Source organism: Chrysochloris asiatica, unplaced genomic scaffold (assembly GCF_000296735.1).
Source record: "Chrysochloris asiatica unplaced genomic scaffold, ChrAsi1.0 scaffold00050, whole genome shotgun sequence".
Taxonomy (NCBI): Eukaryota; Metazoa; Chordata; class Mammalia; order Afrosoricida; family Chrysochloridae; genus Chrysochloris; species Chrysochloris asiatica.
Genome location: NW_006408568.1, coordinates 1,305,171 through 1,327,074, shown reverse-complemented (window position 1 = coordinate 1,327,074; position 21,904 = coordinate 1,305,171). Strand labels below are relative to the sequence as shown.

General features: G+C 47.9%; 1 protein-coding gene across 1 annotated transcript; it reads left to right on the top strand.

The window, feature by feature from the left end:
- The first annotated feature begins 1,072 nt into the window (after nt 1-1,072).
- PLEKHG6 (pleckstrin homology domain containing, family G (with RhoGef domain) member 6) lies at nt 1,073-21,131 on the top strand. Its single transcript, XM_006862762.1, has 14 exons — nt 1,073-1,210; nt 2,623-2,760; nt 3,566-3,730; nt 5,875-5,970; nt 6,235-6,285; nt 6,648-6,797; nt 7,656-7,766; nt 7,934-8,083; nt 8,299-8,436; nt 8,734-8,853; nt 9,215-9,347; nt 9,479-9,594; nt 19,667-19,806; nt 20,444-21,131. Exons 1-14 carry the CDS (start codon nt 1,073-1,075, stop codon nt 21,129-21,131), a joined length of 2,334 nt encoding a protein of 777 aa, XP_006862824.1.
- Nucleotides 21,132-21,904: the final 773 nt, after the last annotated feature.

The following is a 21,904-nucleotide window of genomic DNA, read 5'->3' as shown; positions in this document are numbered from 1 at the left end:
AAGCGGAGGGTTCAAGGCCCTCCTGGTTTGCGGCGGGGAGTAGGGAAGAAGCAGCACCAATGCCAAGCCACTGAATCCAATAGCCCTTTAGACGACTTCTCTCTAGGCCCCGCCCACTCGGAGGAGGGGGTCCTCTATCCAGGTTCAGGGGAACGGAGTAATCGAGTAATCAACGTTGTGAAAGACTAAAGGCAGTCCAAGGCCATAGACTGTGCTCCCACCCAGGGACCTGGTAGCTGCCTCACCTCACCTTCCTGTCTTAGTACAGTAGGGTACGAGTAAGGAAATGGACAACTTTTCAACTATTCAGATAATAAATATTTCAGACTTTCTATGATCTCTGTCACGACAAGCACAGAAACAGCCATGGACAATATGTAAATGAAGAAATGTGGCTGTGTTCCACTAAAACTTTATTTATGGGCATTGACATTGGACTGTCATATCATTTTCACATGTCATGAAATATTCTTATTTTTGTTTTTAACAGCCATTTAAAAATGTAGAAACCATTCTTAGCATGCAGTCTGGACAAAAACAAACAGTGGTTTGGACAATCAATCACCCTCCCACTCTTTTCTTCAGGCTACCTGTGAGGAGTGAATGCCAGAGAAATTCTCCCACCTGGGAGCATCCAGAGAGCCAGAAACCTGTCTATGACTGTTGTTCCCAGCTACTCACAGGGCTACAACAACCTCTGAGACCAATGTAGTAGTCTGTACCCCTGATATGTGCACACAATAGGGAGGAGATCTATCTCCAAAGGGCTTTCTACCCAGTGCCTGGGCATACCCCACCCCCGATGCAACTGCCATGCCCCCGTACACACACACACACACACACACACACACACACAGAGTGGCCAAGTCCTTGGCCCTCTCTTTCTAATTCCATGTCCCTCCTTCAACCCGTGGGTCCCCAGACTGGAGCCACCCACTGATCTAGGCTTAGTACCAACCACTCACTGACCTAGCCCTTCCATTCCTTTCTTTTCTCTCTGGCAGCGTTGGGGGAGCCCCTTTTCCTGTACACTGGAGCTATGACCCTTTGGAGGTGATCCATGAGAGACAGGATGCAGGCCCTTGGCCCTCCAGATAAGGGCCTCCTCCAAGGCCTTGTGGCCTCTCGCATCGAGACTTATGGGGGCCGGCATGGGGCCTCCACCCAGAGCACTGCTGGCAGTCTCTACCCCCGAGGAGGTGTTGTCCCGGTGAGTCCAAGCTGCTCCCCAGGCAGTGCCCTCAAGATGACCTGGGTGAGGCAGGAGGGAGGACACCCAGACTTTCATGTCTCTGTCCCCTTACAAGTTAGTGGGTTGCTCTATTCCTGTCCCTTACCCTCACTCTTCTTTACTGAGTTGCCAGGGAGAAAGGTAGTGCCTGAATCAGGCTCCCAGGACTCAGCAGCCTGAGCAGGTACTGCAGGTAGACAACGGGAGAAGCCAGGCCCACAGAGGAGGTGCTGTTAAACAGGTCTGAGGCACAGAGCTGGTGAGGGTAGTGGGGTAAATTCACGAAACCCCTGGATTGGTACCGCCCAGTAGGAGTGTGTGGGCTCCCTGAGACCTGCCCCCCTGAGTCAGGGCTGGAAACAGAGCAAAAAAGTTCAGGGTGTCCATACTTTACAAGTTGGGGGTTATTGGGGCCTACTTTGGCTCCACCCTGGCCCCACCTCCTGGCCCACCTCCAATCTTCACCAAAGAAAGGGGTGTGGAAATGGACTGGGTCTTCCCCTCAGCCTACAGGCTTCCCTTTCATCTTGAGAACTGCTTCCTGCTGGGGTATCCCCAGTATCTCTGGATGAGGATTTGGTTCTCAGGAAGAAGACAGTGGGAACTTGTCCATGCTGAGGGTGGAAAGGGAGACTAGGAAGTATGTGGAGTAATTCAGGCCACAGGCTGATCAAGGAATGTGACTAGGCCTGCCCGGGAGAGGACTCAGCTATGGCCTAGACCTCTCACACGGAAGAGCAGCCACTCCCAGCTGGATGGGAGGTTGACTGATGCCACAAGGAAGAGGCTGTGCATGTATGTGCCCTCTTCTCCACGTGTGAGAAAGGCTGGCCACTGACTGGAAAGGATCATGGGACCCAGATGCAGTATGCCCTGGGTACTGTCGGTGCATGCCTATGGTGCCCAGAGCACACGTGTGCAGGGCAGGCATCTGCATGTGCTCCAGCTCTGGGGGAGGCCAGGCCTCTACCTCCAGGCTTACTTGGGGAGCCAGGTCGACATGTCCCTGCCCAGCTCAGCTTGGCCTCGCTGGTAGCTGCAGCTGTGACTCAGAGCAGGAACAGCCACACCAAACTGGTTTGAGGGGAGAAGTGAGCCAACCCAACTTGGCAGAATAAACCATGTCTGGAGCCAAGGCTGTTGTTGTTGTTGTTGTTGTTGTTAAGTGTCATCAAGTCTGTTGCAAGTCATAGCGATTCTGATAGGGTTTCCAAGGAGTAACTGGTGAGTTTGAACCACCAAACTTGTGGTTCAAACCGACCTCGCGGTCCTGCGCTTTATCCTGCAGTGCCACACCAGAACTCCTGGAGCCAAGCCTAGCCTCCCACTATCTGTCTGGGACTTGTAAGGGAAGGAAGGGACCCCTACTACTTACCCTGCTCCTCCCCCAGGATCCCAGTCATCGCCGTCTCCAAAACTACGGCCTGTTTACCAAGAGCTCTGGCCAGTCCCGGGGTAAGTCTCCCATGAGGCTATGGGAACCAGACCCTGAGAAGCGACATGGTGTACCTTACACCCCCAAGTTCAAGGTAAGGGGTCCCTCTTCTCCTACCCCCATGATCAGACCTAGCAAACCCCAGGGGCAGAGAGCACAAGGTGGTGTTGTCTCTGCCTGGAGCCCCTCCAAAAAATCAGCTACAGCTCTGCCTAGAAACCCCCTTGGAGGTCTGTCTCTACTCTACTTGGTCCATACCATTAGACCCAGTGACTTTGAAGACATTTTTGACATAGTTTAAAGGATAAACTGTTAATATTAAACTTCCAGTTCTTTAAAACTATCTCATATTGTGAAACCCAAGTATCCTTACTCTATCCTCTCGCCTCATTGCATCCTTCACCCCACCCGTGAGCCTTACCCTTTCAGGAGGCAGGGGAAGGAATATTTTTGTTCACATTATTTCATACCAAAAAAAAAGTTATTTGTCAAATTTAAGCCATGTTGCCTCAAGAAAAGGCTTATATGAAATGTTGGCTAAGACCACTGGCCCCTAAATCCTGCTACAAGATCCATTCTGATTCCTCCTCCCAGGAGTCTGTCTTAGGAAACTCCAGGAAGGAATATATCTGGCCAGAGGGCCAAAGTCAGGCCCCTGCAGAAAGAAGCCTTTCTGTAGGCCAAGGAGTCTCTGTCCATGTTCCAGAGCACTGTCCTCTCTGCTGCCATCCCAGCTGGAGTTGATCCCTGTCCCCGAGGCCTTCGTGTCCCTACTCATACTCAGTGTTACTTGCCACCTCCCACTGCTTCCCAGATTCACAAATACACAAAGGTCTCCCAAACCAGGTGGCTGGTGACACAGCTGTGGTTAGGGCTGATCCCTTTCTCGACTCCCCTAGGAGGTCACCAAGACCCGTGAGCTGGAGAGGCGGCTGAAGATCTTCAGTATGTTTGGGATGCCCCGCCTGCCCCCTGAGGACCGGAGACACTGGGAGATAGGGGAGGGCAGTGACAGCAACCTGGACACTGAAAAGTCCTGGAGGGAGCTGGTGCCTGGGCACAAGGTGGGCTTTTAACCCTGTCTGTCTCCACATTGTTATAGACACAGATTCACACTCTCAGTTCTGCTCTGGAAAGAGGGAAAGTCCTTGGGAAGTGGGGTCATATGGAGACAGTCAGTTCTAGGTTCAAATCCTGGTTTTACCTCTTACTAGTAGACCTTGGAATCCTGGTATGGTGCTATAGGATAAGTACTGGCATGCGAGGTCAGTTTGAACCACAAGGTTGGCAGTTCAAACTCACCATCCGCTCCTCAGAAATCCTACTGTAAGTCAGAACTGACTTGAAGATACTTAACAACAACAGTGAGAATTCGGAGTCCTGGTGTGGTGCTGTAAGATAAGCACTGGACCATAAGGTTGGTTTGAACCTCTAGGTCGGCAGTTCAAACTCACCAGCTGCTCCTTGGAAACCCTATACAGGGTTGCTATGAGTCGCAACTGACTCAATAGCACTTAATAACAACAACAAAGTGAGACCTTGGAGTCCGGGTATGGCACTGTAGGATCAGCACTGGACTGCTAACCACAAGGTCGACAGTTCAGACCCACCAGCCACTCCTTGGAAGCCCTATACAGGGTCACTATGAGTCAGACCTGATTAAACAGCACTGAACAACAAGTAAGGCCCTAGTCAAGACAGTGAGATTCTCTTGAGCTTCAGCTGCCTCCTCTATAAAATAGGGATAATATCACCCACACGCTGGAAGGAGCCCTGGTAGCGTAGTGGTTACGAGTTGGGCTGCTAACCTCAAGGTCAGCATTTTGAAACTACCAGCTGTTCGATGGGAGAAAGATGAGGCTTTCTGCTCCCGTAAAGATTTACAGCTTTGGACTAGAGTAGAGAGTGAAGCATTCAGCTGATAAGAAGAGAGGGCATATGCACAAGAACACCAACACTTGCAGATAATACCCACTTGACCTGGCTTCAATGGCTGGATGACCAGAGCTCAACTAGAAAAAGAAAGAAGAGGGAAAAAAAGAGTAATCTGATACAATTTGATGAACTTGACCTACACCTATGGATGCAGTAGCTCAAAAGAGGGAACAAATCTTTACAGCAAGGATCATTCCTACCCCCTCCATACACAGAGTAGACAGCGATGGGCAACTTGGACATTGGCTACCCAAAATGGGGTGGCGGGGGGAGGGCTACAAAGGCAAGAAGTGACTGGCTTACAAGCTTTCAAGAGGGAGCCTAGATCCAGAGGGCGTGGAGGAAGGTAGAATCTCCACTGAGTAGTATCCAATCTGTCTAGGCGGGGCTGATGAAAGGAAATGCGGATAGGTCTCTTGTGATACAATAGTGAATAATTGTTATCAGGACTGATTGTGAGGGTTGGAAATGTAAATAAAGGTAGACGTTTTATAGCAAGGAGGGGAGTGATTAACTTGCAATCTAGGAGCGGAGGTCCCTGGGACCTTGAAGGGAGAAGAGCAGAGAATGGGGCCCTACCCAGAGAAGCAGTGATGCCTGAGAGGGAGGTAGAGACAATGATGTGGAGAGATGGAACAGCTGGGGACTTTAGACCCAGAGAGGGAGAGGGGCTGTGTGCTGACACACAGGGGGGCAGGCTTGTAGGGTATACTCTTTGGTTGGTTGATGATGCATGGAGGGGATTGTAACCATGGCAATGAAACGATAAAAGATAGAATGAATGTAAAACTAATGTTCTCCCATGTAAAGTATCACATAATTCGCAATAAAACATTTAAAGAAAGAAATAAAAGATTTACGGCTTTGGAAACCTTATACAGGGTCACTATGAGTCAGATCTCACTCCATGGCGTACCACCACTACACGCTAAAAGATTGGTTTGAGGATTAAAAGATCACATATATACATGTTTAAAATATCTGCCAAAGTACCAAAAGATCTGTAAGTGACAAAAATGATTTATGTTCAATTGCTAGCCTAAAGTTTGATGGTTTGAACCCATCCACTGGTACCACATCAAGAAAAGACCAAGTGATCTGCTTCTGTTAAGATTATAACCAAGAAAACCTTGCACACATGGCATCTCCATGAGTCAGAACAACACTAGCTATGGTCTAGAACCTATGAAGCAGGCCCAGTAGCACTTAATAAAAGGTAGCTGCTGTTGTTTTTGTCATTATCCCACCTGTACCCTCACTATCTGCATGTCAGGAGATGAGCCGGGAGTTTTGCCACCAACAGGAAGCGCTGTGGGAGTTACTAACCACAGAGGTGATCTACGTGAGAAAGCTCAAGATCATGACAGATGTGAGTCTCCCTGAAGCCCAGCCCTGACCCTGTCCTCAGTTGTTTACCCATCTCTCTTGCCTAGCTCCCATTCTCCCAGGCCAGAAAGGGTAGGGTTCCTGGAAGAGGGCGGGACAGGATACAAGCACCCTGATTTCAGGCCAGCCTGGAGTCTGTGGAGAGAGGCAGGCAGTACTGAAGGCAGGGTGGGAGATGTTGAAGAGATCAGCTGGGGTCCTGAGAGGCATGAAGTCTAAGAACCCTCACTTCTCTCCCTGCGTCTAGCTCCTAGTCAACGGTTTACTGAACTTGCAGCGAGTGGGACTGCTATTGGAAGTGAGTGGGCACCAGAGGGAAGAAACCTGCCCATCCCAAGCACTGAGCCCAGGGAGTAAGGATTGGACTCACAGTCTGAATCCCCATCCCTCAGTTTCTACCCACCCTAAACCTCATCTTGCTCTAGACCCCAATCAGGCCCCAGTCCCCTGTACTCATCTGCTGAGGCCACAGAGGTGGAAGGAAAAGCTGGAGCCCTTCGATTCTTCAGGCCCACTCCTAGGCTCATGCCTTCTAACCTCTGCCACCACCACCACCCCCTGCCCCACACACACAGCCTCCGGACCCAGGTCATCCCATGTCCACAGCTAGTGCTGCCTAATGATGAGCCTGCCAAAGACATATTGCTGTCCCCTCCTCAGGTGTCAGTTGAGACCCTGTTTGGAAACGTCCCCAGCCTGATTCGAGCCCACCAGAGCTTTTGGGAGGAGGTGCTGGGACCCACTCTGGAGGAGATGCAAGCTTCAGGCCAGCCTCTGGACCCTGTCAGCCTGCAAAACGGCTTCCTGACGGTGAGGCATGGGAAAGGGCCACATCTGGTTGGCGCAGACCCAGGAGACCCCAGAGGAGTCTTGTCAGTAGGACTTGCCCATGTGCCTTGAATTCCTCCATGATTTGAGGGACCACAGGACACAGTCCCTACCCTAATATGCCACTTCACTTCCTCCCCTTCATTCTGCCAGCACGACCTCTGTCTCAAATGTTATTTGGTCTTCTGGAGACTGATAGGAAATAATGGAAATGCAGCTATTTCGGGGAAAGATTACACTTATACTATAAAATCTTATGGAGATTCATTGACACAGCTGGGAGCAGGCACCGGTGTTCTTTAGGATGGTCGGAGAGCAGAGGACAGGAAACACTGTAGGGGCACTAGAAACATGAAGAAGAACAATAAGAAAAACAAGAGTTTTCCCAGAATCAAACTTTCCTCCACAAGTTTACCTAGTGAGGAAACTTACCAAGTTGAGTTGGGTGAAGAGATGGGGGAACAATCTCCACAAGAACAGGTTACCACCTTCACTACCACCACTCCCCACCAGGGTGAAATGGGATCTGCAACGACCTGAAAACGTTTCAGCTGAATTATTGATGGTAGGAGAGTGGGCAGTAAGAGTAATCGGGCACGGCCAGGGCTATAGATGGAAGGAACTCAGAAAGCAGCGATGGGTCTGTTTCTCGGGACCTCCTTGAAATACAGAGATGGACCTGGCCATGAATTTGACTGTGGGAGGTAGGGGATGGGCAGGAGCCAGCAGGCCTGTGTGAGGCTCTTTCCCCACCATGATCCGATGTTCTGAAACCATAACTTGTATTTCATGACCTTCTTCCTCTTGCCTGTCCCCTCCCTACCATATCTGTCTCTCCAGTTTGGCCAACGGTTTCAGCCCTATGTCCAGTACTGCCTACAGGTGAAGCAGACCATGGCTTATGCCCGGGGGCAGCAAGACAACAACATTCTCTTCCAGACCTTCGTGCAGGTGGGAGAGGTGTAGGTGGAAGAGGGAGTGTCCAGAAAAGAGGGGTGGGATAGATCCAGATAACAGTATCATACCAGTCTACAGCTGGGTTCAAGGCTGAGTTCAGGATGGATGAGATGCAGGATGGAGCGTAAAGCTTTCTGACCCCTTGGCCCCTCCCCTGGCAGTGGTGTGAGAAGCACAATTGCTCAGGAAAGCAGAGGCTGGGTGACCTGCTCATCAAGCCCCATCAGCGTGTCACCAAATATCCACTGCTGCTCCAGGCTGTTCTCAAGAGGAGTCCTGAGGCCCGAGCCCAAGAGGCTCTGAATGCCATGGTAAGTGCCCTAGCTGGACCAGGGATCTCGGGAGTTGGGGATCCAGGAAATTGGTTGGGATCTTTTGGGGGTAATGTCTTTTCTCATGTGTGTGTGACAGTGGACACTTATGGGGTCTACCTGTTTAGGGTGCTGTGGCTGTGGATGATTGGTTAGGGTGTACAAGGTTCAGAACTGAGCTGTGCCTCCTCTCGCGGTGCCTCCTCACCTCCTAGATTCTAGAAGTGGAGTCGTTCTTGAGATACATCAACAGGCAGGTCCGCCAAGGTGAGGATCACGAGAGCTTGGTGGCTGCTACCCAACGTATTGGGGCCTATGAAGTGCTGGAACCATCCAGTGAGGAGGTGGAGAAGGTGAGAGAGAGCAGAGGGCTCAGAAAAAGTGGGGCCCAGGGAAATGGATGGAGTAGAGGCCTAGAGATAAAGGGTGTGTTTTGGCACCACAGATGAGGTGTGCCCACGGTTCTTCTGGGTGGTGAGGGCCCAAGGGGCAGAATTCAAGAGTAAGAAGGAGGTAGAGCAGTTGTTTTCCCGCCAAGAAAGGAAAACTGGAGAGAGAAGGGGCTGGTGGTGGAATAGAGGCCGCCTTTGGCTGGGATTTGAAAACAAACCCTGCCTGTCCCCTGAACCTCTTCCCTCTATGTCCCTCAGAACCTGCGTCCCTTCTCCACCCTGGACCTGACTTCTCCCATGGTAGGGGTTGCCGCTGAGCATACCAGGCAGCTACTATTGGAGGGATACGTTCGAGTGAAGGAGGGACGAGAAGGCAAGGTGAGGGAGATGTGGGGAGGAGATGAAATGAAGAGAAAGGATGGGACCCAAGAAACAGAAAAGCTGAAAATGGAAAGGGGGTGTGAGTGTGTGTGTGTGTGTGTGTGTGTGTGTGTGTGTGTGTGTGTGTTGAAAGAGGATGTGGTTCTGGCTAAGTTCTGATTATTTGTATGACCCTGAGCCAACTACTTTCCCAACCTATGAAGCTACAGTTTGGATCAAGCTTTAGCATCCCATAGTTCATCACTTGCCTGGTGTATGTGTGAACCCACTCATGTATACCCTTTTGTATGAGCCCCCATCCCCTAACAGCCCTTCCCCTGCTCCAGCTGAGCCTTGTCTATATCCCCTGCCCTCCCAGCTGGACGCTCATCTGTTCCTCTTCTCTGACGTGCTCCTGGTGACCAAGCCCCAACGCAAGGCAGACAAAGTCAAAGTCATCCGCCCCCCACTCATGCTGGACAAGCTTGTGTGCCAACCACTCCGAGACCCCAGTATGTCTTCTCACCGAAGGCTTTTCCTAGGGGGCATTTCCCTTCTCCCTTCTCAGCAAGGGAGGAAGGAAGGACCAGGATGGGGCTACAACAAAGCCCAGGCCTTGAAGCTGACCCTCTCCTCCACCCAGACAGCTTCCTGGTGATCAACCTCACTGAATTCCAGTGTGTCTCTAGTGCCTTCATTGTACACTGTCCCAATTCCACAGAGTGTACCCAGTGGCTGGAAAAGACTCAGCGTGCCCAGGTATGTGAACACAGGGTATGGGGAGGGGTTCACAAGGGTCCCAGTGCTCAGAAATGGAACCTAAGTGGCTAGGAGGAGGAGGGAGAGGCTAGGGTAGATGCAGTGTCAGACTGAACTGTCAGCCCTCTGTCTGAAGGGAGACAAAACCTTGACCATTTGTTAGCAGATAGAAGGAAACCTTTGGCCAGCTACTGTGCTAGTTACTGGGAGAAACCAAGACATGCCAAACATCCCCTAAATGTTTCTCCACCTTTCAGCAATGACTTCCTAAACTTTATCTTCCACCCAATAGACATTTATAGGCAATTGCTGTGTGCAGGCACTGCTTTGAGTACTAAAGAATTAAAAAGGACTAAAACAGCATTCTTGCTTTCAAAGAATATATGCTGTGTTCTAACTAGACAAATCAGCATACAAGTAATAGAAATATGTACAAAGCATGGAACTAACCCAGAAAAAGGAGTAATGCATTTGGTCTAGGGGGCAGTAAAGAGGGAGGCAAGTTAAGAAGTCTTCAGAGACGAGCTGATGTCTGAGCACCATTTGGGGTGCTGTCTACAAGTGTGTCCAGAAGAGTAGCAAAGAAGGGTATTCAAAATGACAAAGCAGAATGTTAAAAGGCCTGAAATATGGAGCAGCTGTGTTTGTTGAGAAAACCAGCAACACAGTGGTTCGATACTGCTAGGACATGAAGTAGAAAGCGAGGTGAAGCAGGAGAAAGGTCGGGGAGGTAAGTCCAACCAGATCAAGTTCATCTCTGTATATCATGGTAAGGAACTTGAACTTTGTCCCATAGATGGCACAGAACTAGTAAAAGTGTTACGCAGAGGAGTGACGTGAAAAGATTTGTATAATAAAAGCTAGAGGAGTTCAGAGAACGAGAGAGCCAAATGGGCTGGACTTTGAAGGATGAAGAAGGCTGTGAACAGAAGAATCCAAGGATCAAAAGGGTTAGATTATATTTTAGGACAATGACTAGGTCTGTCTGGAGTCTAGAACAAAGGGTATGTGTGAGAGAGGGATGAGAGGCCATGTTCTAAAGACCTTGAGAGCTATACACAAGTGTGGTCTGGACAAGAGTGGATTGCACTGGATTGACAAGAGAAGGCCACCACCAAATCTTGAGCAAGGGAATGACATAGTCAAAGCAGTGTGTGTTTTTTTGGGTTTTCGAATCAAGGAAGCAATGTGGTTAGGTGGGCTGAAGGAAGGAGAAATACTGTTGGTAGGAGATTTATTGTGCTAGCTGAATGTAAACCATCAAAGGTTTAGTGCCCTGGCTTTGCCAAAAAGGAAAAAAAAAATTTTTTTTTTAAAGTTAAGGAGGAAGAGACAGGTGAATTTTATAGAGCGTGTAATTGAATTTCTAGAATAAACTCAGAAAAAAATCTAAGTTCAGACTCCAGTTCTGCCCCTTACTGTGTGGCTTGGATAAATTATGTGGTTTCCTTAAGCTCCAATTTCTTCAGCTGCAAAACAGAGATAAATAAAAACAGGACTTACCTCCTAAGGAAGATTCAAAGAAATCATTCAGATTAAGCAGGTAGCATGATATCAGCACTCAGTAAATCCTCAGTAACTCAGGTTACTCAAGGACAAAGGCTGATTCACTTCCTGAAGTTTCTGTTTGAAAGACTGGATTGGCAATGGACAGACAGACAGAAATCACATCCTACTACATCTATAACCCCATCATGTTATATAATACAGTTCAGTCAGAGAACGGGATGTGAGGGACGTAGTGGATGTAAAGGCACGCAGTGAACCACAACAGCTTCCTGCATGCAACAGGTGTAGCTGATATCACTTGTATACAAAGTGATTGTACTGCCGGGCATATAATGGTACAGTACATAGATACTGTATTTGTATGCAAATACAGCACGCACACACCTTCTGTTCCCTCCCTCTGTGAAATATTATCATAAGCTCTATGCTAATTTGTTGCATGTTGCTGCAAAAAAAAAAAAAATATATATATATATATATAAACATAGTGCACTAATGAAAATGCCTGCGGGGTTGGAAGAGGAATAGTTGGCAAACAAACATAAAAGGCTCGAGTTATTTCAATAAACAGATGGCAACCTATAGTGCATACTTTGATAGTCATAGTAAATGGCTGTATTACTGACTTCTGTATGTACTGTACTGCATTTTCTATCTTTATTTTCATGTGAGTTTTCCCTACTTACAAATAAGAAGGTTACCGTTATCTAACAGAGTCCTGGTGTGGTGCTTCAGGATAATGCCCTGGACCAAAAGGTCAGCTTGAACCAAAAGGTCAGTGGTTCAAACCCACCAGTCACTCCTCAGAAACCCTAGACAAAGTCACTATGAGTCAGAACCGACTCAACAGCACACAGTAACAACATATAATAGTGTATGCCCCAGTTTGTAGGCAGCAGCATCCAATCCCACATATCACACATCTTTTGAGTGTTGTAGTATTCTCTATTTGATTTTCTTCCGGAAATATTACCACGAAGTTCAGCATGGCTCCCAAATGAAGCAAAACTAGTGCTAGTGAGAACAGTGGCAAGAGGCAAAGGAGAAGCATCTGTTTGAAAGTGGGAAACAAAGATTAACACCAGGGTAGAGTCCTAGGTGGTAAATCAATGTATGCTTGTGCTCGTGATTTAAGCATGTCTGCACAGCATCCAAATCACGTAACACCTATCTCACAGAACACATCATGGACATTAAACAAGGCATGGCTGTAATTAGAAAGGGAAACTTGTTTGTTTAGTTGTTGCTTCCAGGGAGGAGTGAGGCTAGATTATAATATTTAGTTTTAAACACAAGCACTTTGAAATTGTAGGAGGAGGAGATAGCCAAGTAGAGATTTCTTAGGGGCGTTTGGAAATGTGGAAACATGGGCCTGGAGTTCAGGTGAGAAAAAAGAATGAAAGATGGAACCTCAAGAGTGTGTGCCCTCCAGCCCTGAGGAGCTGGGTAGCTAAATAAGATGGCAGTGGTTCCCAGAAAGCCCAGGCTGCCCCAGCCAGATGTTGCTGACATTCTGGGGTAAGGGTAGGGAACCAGACTGGAGAGGGTTGTTGCTGTTGTTATTAAGTTGCCGTCGAGTCGGCTCCAACTCACAGTGACCCTGTATAGGGTTTCCAAGGCTTTAGAGTAGAGAAGGATGCATAGTTTATGTGGCAAAAATGGTCTTCCCTCTGGTCTAACCCCTTTCCAGGCTCAGCGCATACATCTTTCTCTGCTTATTAGCTGCCTTCTCTCCATACTACTTCTTGAGCCTAAACACAGCTCTCTTATGTGGAAACAGGCAAAACTGACTAGCTACTGGCTATCACTAAGGAGCTCTGGTAGAGTAGTGGTTACGAATCGGGCTGCTAACCTCAAGGTCGGCAGTTCGAAACTATGAGCTGTTCTGCGGGAGAAAGATGAGGCTTTCTGCTCCCTTAAAGATTTACAGCCTCAGAAACCACCTGTACGATGAGTCGGAACTGACTCTATGGTACTAAACAACAACAACAACTGGCTATCACTACCATCCTATGGCTAAGCAGGTGTTACTAAAGGCTGTGGGTATAGGGGAGCTAGAGAACAAAACCACAAACTGGCATCAGTGTTCCGAGAACCAGCACTCCCCATCCTAAATTGGAGTGGCCATTACTGGCAGGCAGCCTCTTTTCTTTCCCATTTCCCCACCCCCCCAACTGAACTTTGACCTCTTGCCTCAGTTCTTAGTTCTTTGACACCACCACTCCTCACCTTCTCCCTTTAGAACCCCAAAACAAAACATTACTCATTGCTGTTGAGTCATTTCTGACTTATGGCAGCCCCATGTATGTGAGACTAGAACTGTGTCCCATAGGCTTATCAAGGCTGTTACATTTCAAAAGCAGTTTGCTAGGCCTTGTTCCTAGGCACCTTTCAGTGTTTGACCAGCCTTTTAGTTAGTAGTCCCCTTAATAGTTTTAAACACTCCGGGACTCCTTAGAACACCCATCTTGTTCGTATTCTTGTTCTTGTTGTGTGCCATCAAGTCAGTTCTGACCCACAATGACCCATAGAAATTCCAAGGAGCGGCTAGTGAGCTTGAACCACTGACCTTGCAGTTCAAACCAACTTTGCAGTCCAATGCATTAACTCACAGCACCACACCAAGACTCCTAGAACCCCGTGGTTGTTGCTGTTGTTAAGTGCCCTGGAGTTAGTGCTGACTCATAGTGACCCTGTGTAAGGTTCCCAAGGAGTGGCTGATGGGTTTGAACCACCAACCTTGAGGCTCAAACTGACCTTGCAGTCAAGCTCACTATCCCGCAGCGCCACATCAGGACTCCAGATTAGGCTACTAAAAATTGCTGGTATTTTATTATGCAAATAATCCTTTCTAAGTTAGTGGGAAAAAGGAAGTTGGTTTTTATATCAAACCCAAAAATTCACTGAAACTTCTGGACTTCCACTCTTAGCAAAACAAAGAACCCTGAAACTTCTAAACGAGTTTAGTTTGTTTCACATTGAAGTCTTAAAAGTAAACGTTCCCTCACACTGAATTCTTAAAGGTAATCTTTACCTTTAGTAGCCCTGTCTTTATAAACTGAAGAGGGTTAATAGGTTATTGACCCCTTGATAGAGTAATCCCCAAGAATCAGAACTATGGATGTAAATTTACTCATAGCTGTTCAAGTAGTGGTGAGTTAAGCTTTTAGAGAAAATTAGTATCTTTAGCAGGAGAAAGCTGAATCTTGGTTCCCCATATTTAGCAGCATGGGAAGAAGAAAAGGAACCACGGAGAGGAACAGAGAAAGCTGTCAGGCAGAGGAGACAATGTCTGAAGGAGGGTCCAGAGCCAGCTATCTCTCTCTCATTTGCTACCTGTGCTCTTGGGCAAGTTACTTCACTTCTCTAAACCTGGTCCCCCAACTGGGGAACTGCTCCAATAAATGGTAACTACCACGTAGGGTGGAGTCCTGGTGTGGCACTATGGGTTAATGCACTGGACTGCAAAGTCGCTTCAAACTGCTGGGTCGGCAGTTCAAGCTCACCAGTCACTCCTCAGAAACCCCATACAGGGTTGCTATGGGTTGGAAACGACTCGACAGCACTTAACAACAACTACTACCATGCAGGGTTGTTGTTGTTAGGTACATAGTGGCCCTATGCACCACAGGATGAAACAGGGTCTGTCCTGTATCATCCTCACAATTATTGCTGCATTTGAGCCCTTTGCTGCTACCACTGAGTCAGTCCATCTCCTTTTGCTGACCCTGCACTTTACCAAGTATGATGTCCTTCTCCAGGCACTGGTCCTTCCTAATATGTCCAAAGCATGGGAGACAGAGTCTTACCATCCTGATTTCTAAGGAGCATTCTGGCTGTACTTCTTCCAACACAGATTTATTTGTCCATGGTACTTTTAATATTCTTCTCCAACACTATAACTCAAATGCATCAATTCTTCTAATGATCTTCCTTATTCATTGCCCAACTTTCACATGCATATGAGGCAACTGTAAATACCATGGCTTGAGTCAGATGCATCTTAGTCCTCAAACTTAATCTTTGCTCTTGAACACTTTAAAAAGAGTCCTGGTGTGGCGCTGTGGGTTGAGCATTGGACTGCAAAGTTGATTTCAACCACAAGGTTGGTGGTTCAAGCTCACCAACTGCTCCTCAGAAACCCTAAACAGGGTCGCTATGGGTCAGAACTGGCTCTATGGCACTTAACAACAGCAATTTGCAGTAGATTTTCCTAATGCAATATATGTCATTTGAGTTCTTGACTGCTGCTTCCATGAGTGTTTATGGTAGATCCAAGCAAAATGAAGTCTTCAACAACTTCAATCTTTTTTCTCCATTTATCATTATGTACTTGTTGGTCTAGTTGTGAGAATTTTTGTTTTATTTACATTGAAGTGCAATCCATGCTGAAGACTGAGGTTTTTGATCTTCATCAGTAAATACTTCAAGTCCTCTTCCCTTCCAGCAAGTAAGGTTGTACCATCTGTGTATCACAGTTTGTTAATAAGTCTTCCTCCAATCCTGATGCCATGTTCTTCTTCATATAATCCAGTTTCTTGGATTAGTTGTTTAGAATACAAATTGAATAATTATGGTTAAAGAATACAACCCTGACACACACTTTTCCTGATTTTAAACCATTCAGTATCATCTTGTTCCGTTCTGACAACTGCCTCTTGGTTTATGCATAGATTCATGTTCTAAAACTTGCCTCTTGGTTTACGTATAGATTCCTCATGAGCACAAGTAAGTGTTCTGGAATACCCATTCTTCACAATGTTATCCATAGCTTGTCGTGATCCACCTCTTCCAGCACTATAACTGATACTATTCTGATACTATTCATAATATTTTCATTTTCCTGCACTGTATCTAACAATGTTCTGTTGCTATTCATAATGGAAGGTCAGAGAAAAAGAGGAAGACCCCCAGCGAGATGTGTTGGCACAGTGGCAGCAGCAATGGGGTCAAGTGTGGCAACAATTGTGAGGTTGGCCCTATGTTGTGCATAAGGTTGCTATGAGTTGGTACCAACTCAATGGCACCTAACAACAACAACAACAAACATTCAGAAGTAATTCGCTTCTCCTTCTTCCTAGTCTGTCTTAGGAAGCTCTACTGAAACTTGTCTACCATGGGTGACCCTGCTGATATTTCAAATACTGGTGGCATAGCTTCCAGCATCACAGCAATATACAAGCCACCACAGTAGGACAAACTGACAGACTTGCAGGGTAGATGGGAGAATTATGTTTATACACTACTTGGCACAAGACCAAGCACTTAATGGACTCTTTATAAATGTAAGTTATTGCCATCATTAGAGTCAATAAGATGTGCAAAGAAAGTCCTAATTTCCGAACAATCAGCCATTGAAAATCCTGTGGAGCACAGGCCTACTCTGACACACATAGGGTCACCAGGCATCAGAATCAGCTCCATGGCAACTGGTGGTTATTGGCATCAGTAGAAGAACGGTGTGGTCATTATTGCTCGGGTATACCACTACATCTGTAGCTCAGAAAGTCAGTGGGGATTATCTGGAGGTTAATTCCAGTCCAGTGATGGGGAACTGTGCTCAGAATTTGGGAGCCTCTCCAGAGGCAGTAGGTAGATAAGGTGTTTCCTCTCAAGGCTCTGATCCCCAGCAGAACAAAAGGAAAAAGAGCCTTGCTCTTGGGCAGCCCTCCCTTCCTTTTCCTGCTGTGAGGAGCGAGCAGAAATCACATTCTTGCTCAGGTGACCATTCCCTTTTCCTTTCCCGCCCTACCCTTCATGTTTCCTCTTAGCCAACCTGCAAGAATAGTCAAGAAGCCCCTCAGAGGGTAGCAGAAAGGCACTTCAGACAGCCTCTTTCCCTGGTGCCCAAGTGCTGATCTCTGGGTAGGACAAGGGACAAATTTAGAGAAACAGCGACCAGTGGAAATGCTGTCACTGAATGTTCCTCACAGCTATTTTCCCCTTCACACGCATCCCTATGCTGGACACCCTAGACACATAATTGAATCTGGGTCACGTGGGCCAGAAGGGTGTGGCTCCCCAGCAGGACAAGTAGGTTGCCCTACTCCCAAGTATAACTCCTTCCACACTCCCAGGTGGATCCTCTTTTATGGTTATTTCTCCCTAGACCCCATGCTGAGATGGAAGAGAAAGCCTGTGGAAGGAGGTGGGCACAGGGTCTGGCTAAGTTGTGCTTGTAGCCCCAGGTGTGCTGATGGCTCTGGTCATCAGATCAAACCTTATGAGACTGTTAAGGATCTTTACACTGCTTTGCACTCAAGGTGGGGAAAGACGAATTGGAGATATAAGCTTGATATCATTTCCCTGGAGTCCTGCTGTGGCACTGTAGGATAAGCTCTGGAATGCTAACCCCAAGGTTGGTGGTTCAAACCCACCAGCTACTCCTCAGAAACCTGATACAAGATCACTATGAGCTGGAACTGACTCGATGGCACTTAACAAAACATCATTTTCCTATTCATTCATTTCCTCAACATAGCTCTTCTATTTCTGGGAAGCTTTGGATAAGTCCAGGTATCTCACAAGGAGGCTTCAAAATGCTCATGGAAAAATTCCATTATCTTTTAATTCCAGTTTTCCACAAACTTTTAGAAGCCCCTTTGTATTTTACGGCCTGTGTTGTATGGACAGTAACCATTCAGAATGGAGCATTGCAGCCCAGTCCTGGCGTCCCCTGCTGCTTCATTTGCTATGTTACCTTTAGCTATTGGACCATGGGGTAGGTGGGTAGGTACCAGGGAAGGGAGGTAGAAGGATCAGGCAGCAACCAGAATGGAAGTACTTCAATAATTTAACTGAAATTAGCACTGCCCACAAGCAGCCACCATCCCCTGTCCCTTTGCCAAGCCTCCATCCACTATCAATTTGTCCTGTTCCACTGCCTGCCCTCCTCCTATCTGCTCCCCTATGGTAGCTCTTTGCCCTTTAAGGTTGCAGCTTGAAGAGCAGTGTAGTTACTGAACTAGGACCCTGAGAGCAAGTCCCAGCTCTGCTTCTCCCCAGCTGTGTGACCTTGAACAAGTCATTCCATTTCCTTAAGTCTCATTTTCATCTACAAATTAGGCTAATACCCATGCAGGGTGGAAACTGTGTCCCAGGTGACCATGTGCCCTTGAAGGTGCTTGGTAATCTGCTTCTCAGATGTCACTATTACCTTCTGATGACACCTGGATGACAATGTTGAGGGAGGAAAACAGGAACTATAAAGTGCCCTCTCCTCATGCCTCTAGGGACCTCATCCCTCCAAAGGACAGCAGAGGCCTTAGCTCAGGGCAAAGCCTGCCCTACCCACCCTCTGCCTTCCTGCTCCTCCTGCTTCAGGGTAGAGGCTCCGGTGGGGGTGGGGGGTGGGGGAGAGATGCTGTTGCAGGAGCAGCCTGAGAACCCAGCACTATTCAGAGCATTTATAGCATCATCATCACCAATCAGGGTGGGCTTCCCAAAGGTGGGGGTGGGGCGGACTTGATACAGGGCTTTGCCAAGAGGACATGAGAAGTGAAAAGAACTCTGTAGGTAAAGGGGGCATTCTGATCACCCCACCTCACCCTAGCACCAACTCTACAGTCCCAGGACCACAGGAAGCTCAGATCCTGGCTCCATTCACTTTCTAACTGTATGATCGTGGGCAAGTTATTTAACTTTTCAGTTTCTGTTTCTCAGCAGTTAAAAAAGCAAAGCAAAACACTGCCATTGGTTGACAGAAATGAGCAACTTAGACATTGGCTAACCAAAAAAGGGGTGGGGGCTGCTACAAAGGCAAGAAGTGACAGCCTTACAAGCTTTCAAGAGGGAGCCTAGTTCTGCAGGGTATGGGATGGGGTAGAATCTCCACTGAGTGGTTTCCAATCTGCCTGGATGGGGCTGATGAAAGGAGATGGGGATAAGACTCTTGTGGTACAATAGTGAATAATTGCTATCAGGACTGACTGTGAGTGTTGAAAATGTAAAGGGAGACATGTTGTAGCAAAAGGAGGGGACTGGCTGACTTTGCAGTCCAGGAGAGGAGGTCACTGGGACCATCAAGGGAGAGGAGTGGAGTGCAGGACCCTAACCAGAGAAGCAGTGATGGCAAAGATGATGGACATGGAGAGATGGAGCAGCTGGGGACTCTAGACTCAGGGAGGGAGAGGGGCTGTGTGCTGGTGGCCAGGAGGCAGGCTTATAGGGTGTATCTTTTGGTTGTTTGATGATGCATGGAGGGGATTGTAACCATGGCAATGAAAAGATATAGGATAGGATGAATGTAAAGCTAATGTTCTCCCATGTAAACTATCACATAATTCAAAATAAAAACAAAACAAAAAAAGTTCATGGAAAAATTAAAACAAAAAATACTGTCATGACTCTATATAAGTTTCTAAGGCTAAATCTTTACAGGGAGTAGACAGCCTCATCTTTCTTAGACAGAATACCCCAACATCTAACTCACAGCTCCAGCAGGGCTACTAAGATTAATAAGATAATGTGTAAATGATAGATAAAACTGCATGTTGTGATGCTTGACATATAACAAGCACTCAACCTTTGATAGCTCTTAATATTGAAGTTATTTCCACCCCAGGTCGCTCTGCAGAAATTGAAGACAGAAGAGTACATTCAGCAGAAGAGAGAACTTCTGGCCCTCTATCGGGACCAGGAGTCCTCAGGCACCAGGTCCTCCAGTCCTTCCCTAGAGGGCTCTCAGAGCAACGCAGAGGGGAGGTAAGTAGGGAGGCTGCAGGTTAAGGAGGGAAAGAGAAGGGACTCTTGAGGCTGAGAAATGGAATTCCAACTTTTGGGGAGTTTGGAACTAACTAGATCAAGGAACCCAGGCTACAGGTTGGAGGCAAGTACGTTGGCATCTGCCTTGTAAAGGGTTGAATGAGGCAGCCCATGGGGTGAGCCAGAGCAGAACTGACACGAGGTAAAGGAAACAAGAGATTCGAAGTGCTAGAGAGGAACAGGCTCCCACGCCAGGGTCAGAGAATGAAGGTGAGTATGGACTTGCAGAATGTCAGAACTGCAGGGATACAGCCAGTCCAGAGGGTAAGAGGGTTGATTACCCAGGATTACACAGCAATTTAACAGCATGGTTGGTATGGAGAAAAAATAACCCACAGCTGGTGATAACCTTGATCAAGGGCTAGCCTAGATGCTTTGCCTAAAATGGTTCAGAGGCAGTCCTTGTCTTTAAGCTTATAGTCTAGCCAAGGAATGAGAAACATACACAGTGCTGTGTATAGGTGAAACTGAAATAGGTCCTGAGGGGCTATTTCTAGAATGAGTGGTCAAGGGAGATTTCCTGGACTTGAAGTTGACCCCTAGACCTCTGACTCTGATCATTCGCTATAAATTGTAGGACTCCTGAGTTCTCAACCATTATCCCACAACTGGTGGTGACGGAAGACACAGATGATGACACTCCCTCAGCACCAGACTCTGGCTACGGCACTTTGATTCCAAGCTCCCCTAAGGAAACCCACTCTCCTCTCAGCCGTCTACGCATGCGGGCCCTTCGGCGGGACCCTCGCCTCACCTTCTCCAACCTAGACCTCCGAAATGTTCCTTTGCGTCCCCAGCCCCCTGACTCCCAAGCTCCCCAACGCCGAAGCGCCCCTGAACTGCCAGAAGATAGCATCCGAAGAGGAAGTAGTCTTCCCAGGGGAGACCCTCCCACCTGGTCTGAGGAAGAAGATGGAACTTCAGGGGGAGGGAATGTGGTGGTGGAAACCCTTCACAGGACCCGATTTCTGGGCCAACTCCCCTCATCCCCAACGCAAGTGGACTCTGCTGGGGAAAGCCCCTGGGATTCCTCAGGAGATGAAGAGGAAGGGTCCCTCTTCCTGGAACCCAGCCAGGCCCCCTCTTCACATCCTCTCCGGGCTGAAGACATACTCAGAGAGATCCGGGAGGATCTGGCCAGCCAGAGGATTGAGGGCTCCCCAGAGCCGAGAGACAGAAAGCCTCAGAAATTGACGAAGATGCAACTGCAGAGGATGCGAGGGCCCCACTTCATACAGCTGGACACCCCCCTATCCACATCGTAAGTGCAGAAGGGAAGCAGGGATGGAGGGGGGTGGAGGAGCAAAGGGTTCTTTGGCTCACTCTTTACCAGAGTCTGACTCTCACACCCTTCCTGCCAATGACTTTTGCCTAAAAGCTACTTGCTTTCTTTTCAGAGAGGCGTGAGGGACACAGAACCTTTGGCATCTCTCCCAGAGGAAACCTTACCCCAAGTGTACTGGTCATCACCTCATCCCTGGCCTCTACCTCAAGGACCACACCGCCTGTTAAGAAGCCTGGCCCCCAGCACTCTGCCCTCTTGATTCTGTGGGCTTTGGGAATCAAGAACTGTCAATTTATGTATCAGACACACCTGAGTCCCACATAAAGTTGTACATAAAAATGAACGCTCAGCGCTACGTGGGGGTGGGAAGAACCAGGGAGAGGGAGACACAGTGAACACTGTCTGTGCTTCTGACAGCCACCAGTGAGAGGTGGCGGGATCTCTGGTCCTGTTGTGGGCCATCAAGTCAATATCACTCACAGTGAACCTACAGAATGGGGTGCAACTGCTCCACAGGGTTCTCTAGGCTGCCATATTCACAAGGGCGGATCACCAGATCTTTTCTCTAGCATAGCTGCTGATGGGTGGGAACAGATGTTAACCTCTCCTCCATTTAGCAGTCAAGGTCTTAACCACTTAACCCAGGGCTGCTTTCTCTGGCTCTATATAGTCAGGAGTTCTGGTGTGGCATTGTGGGTTAATGCGCTAGACTGCAAAGCCGTTTGAACTGCAAGATCACTGGTTCAAGCCCAC

Coding starts and splice junctions, on each gene's coding strand:
- PLEKHG6 (XM_006862762.1), top strand. CDS start 1,073: ATGCAGGCCCTTGGCCCTCCAGATAAGGGCCTCCTCCAAGGCCTTGTG. Junction 6,798..7,655: donor TGCAAAACGGCTTCCTGACG/GTGAGGCATGGG, acceptor CTGTCTCTCCAG/TTTGGCCAACGGTTTCAGCC. Junction 8,437..8,733: donor CCAGTGAGGAGGTGGAGAAG/GTGAGAGAGAGC, acceptor TATGTCCCTCAG/AACCTGCGTCCCTTCTCCAC.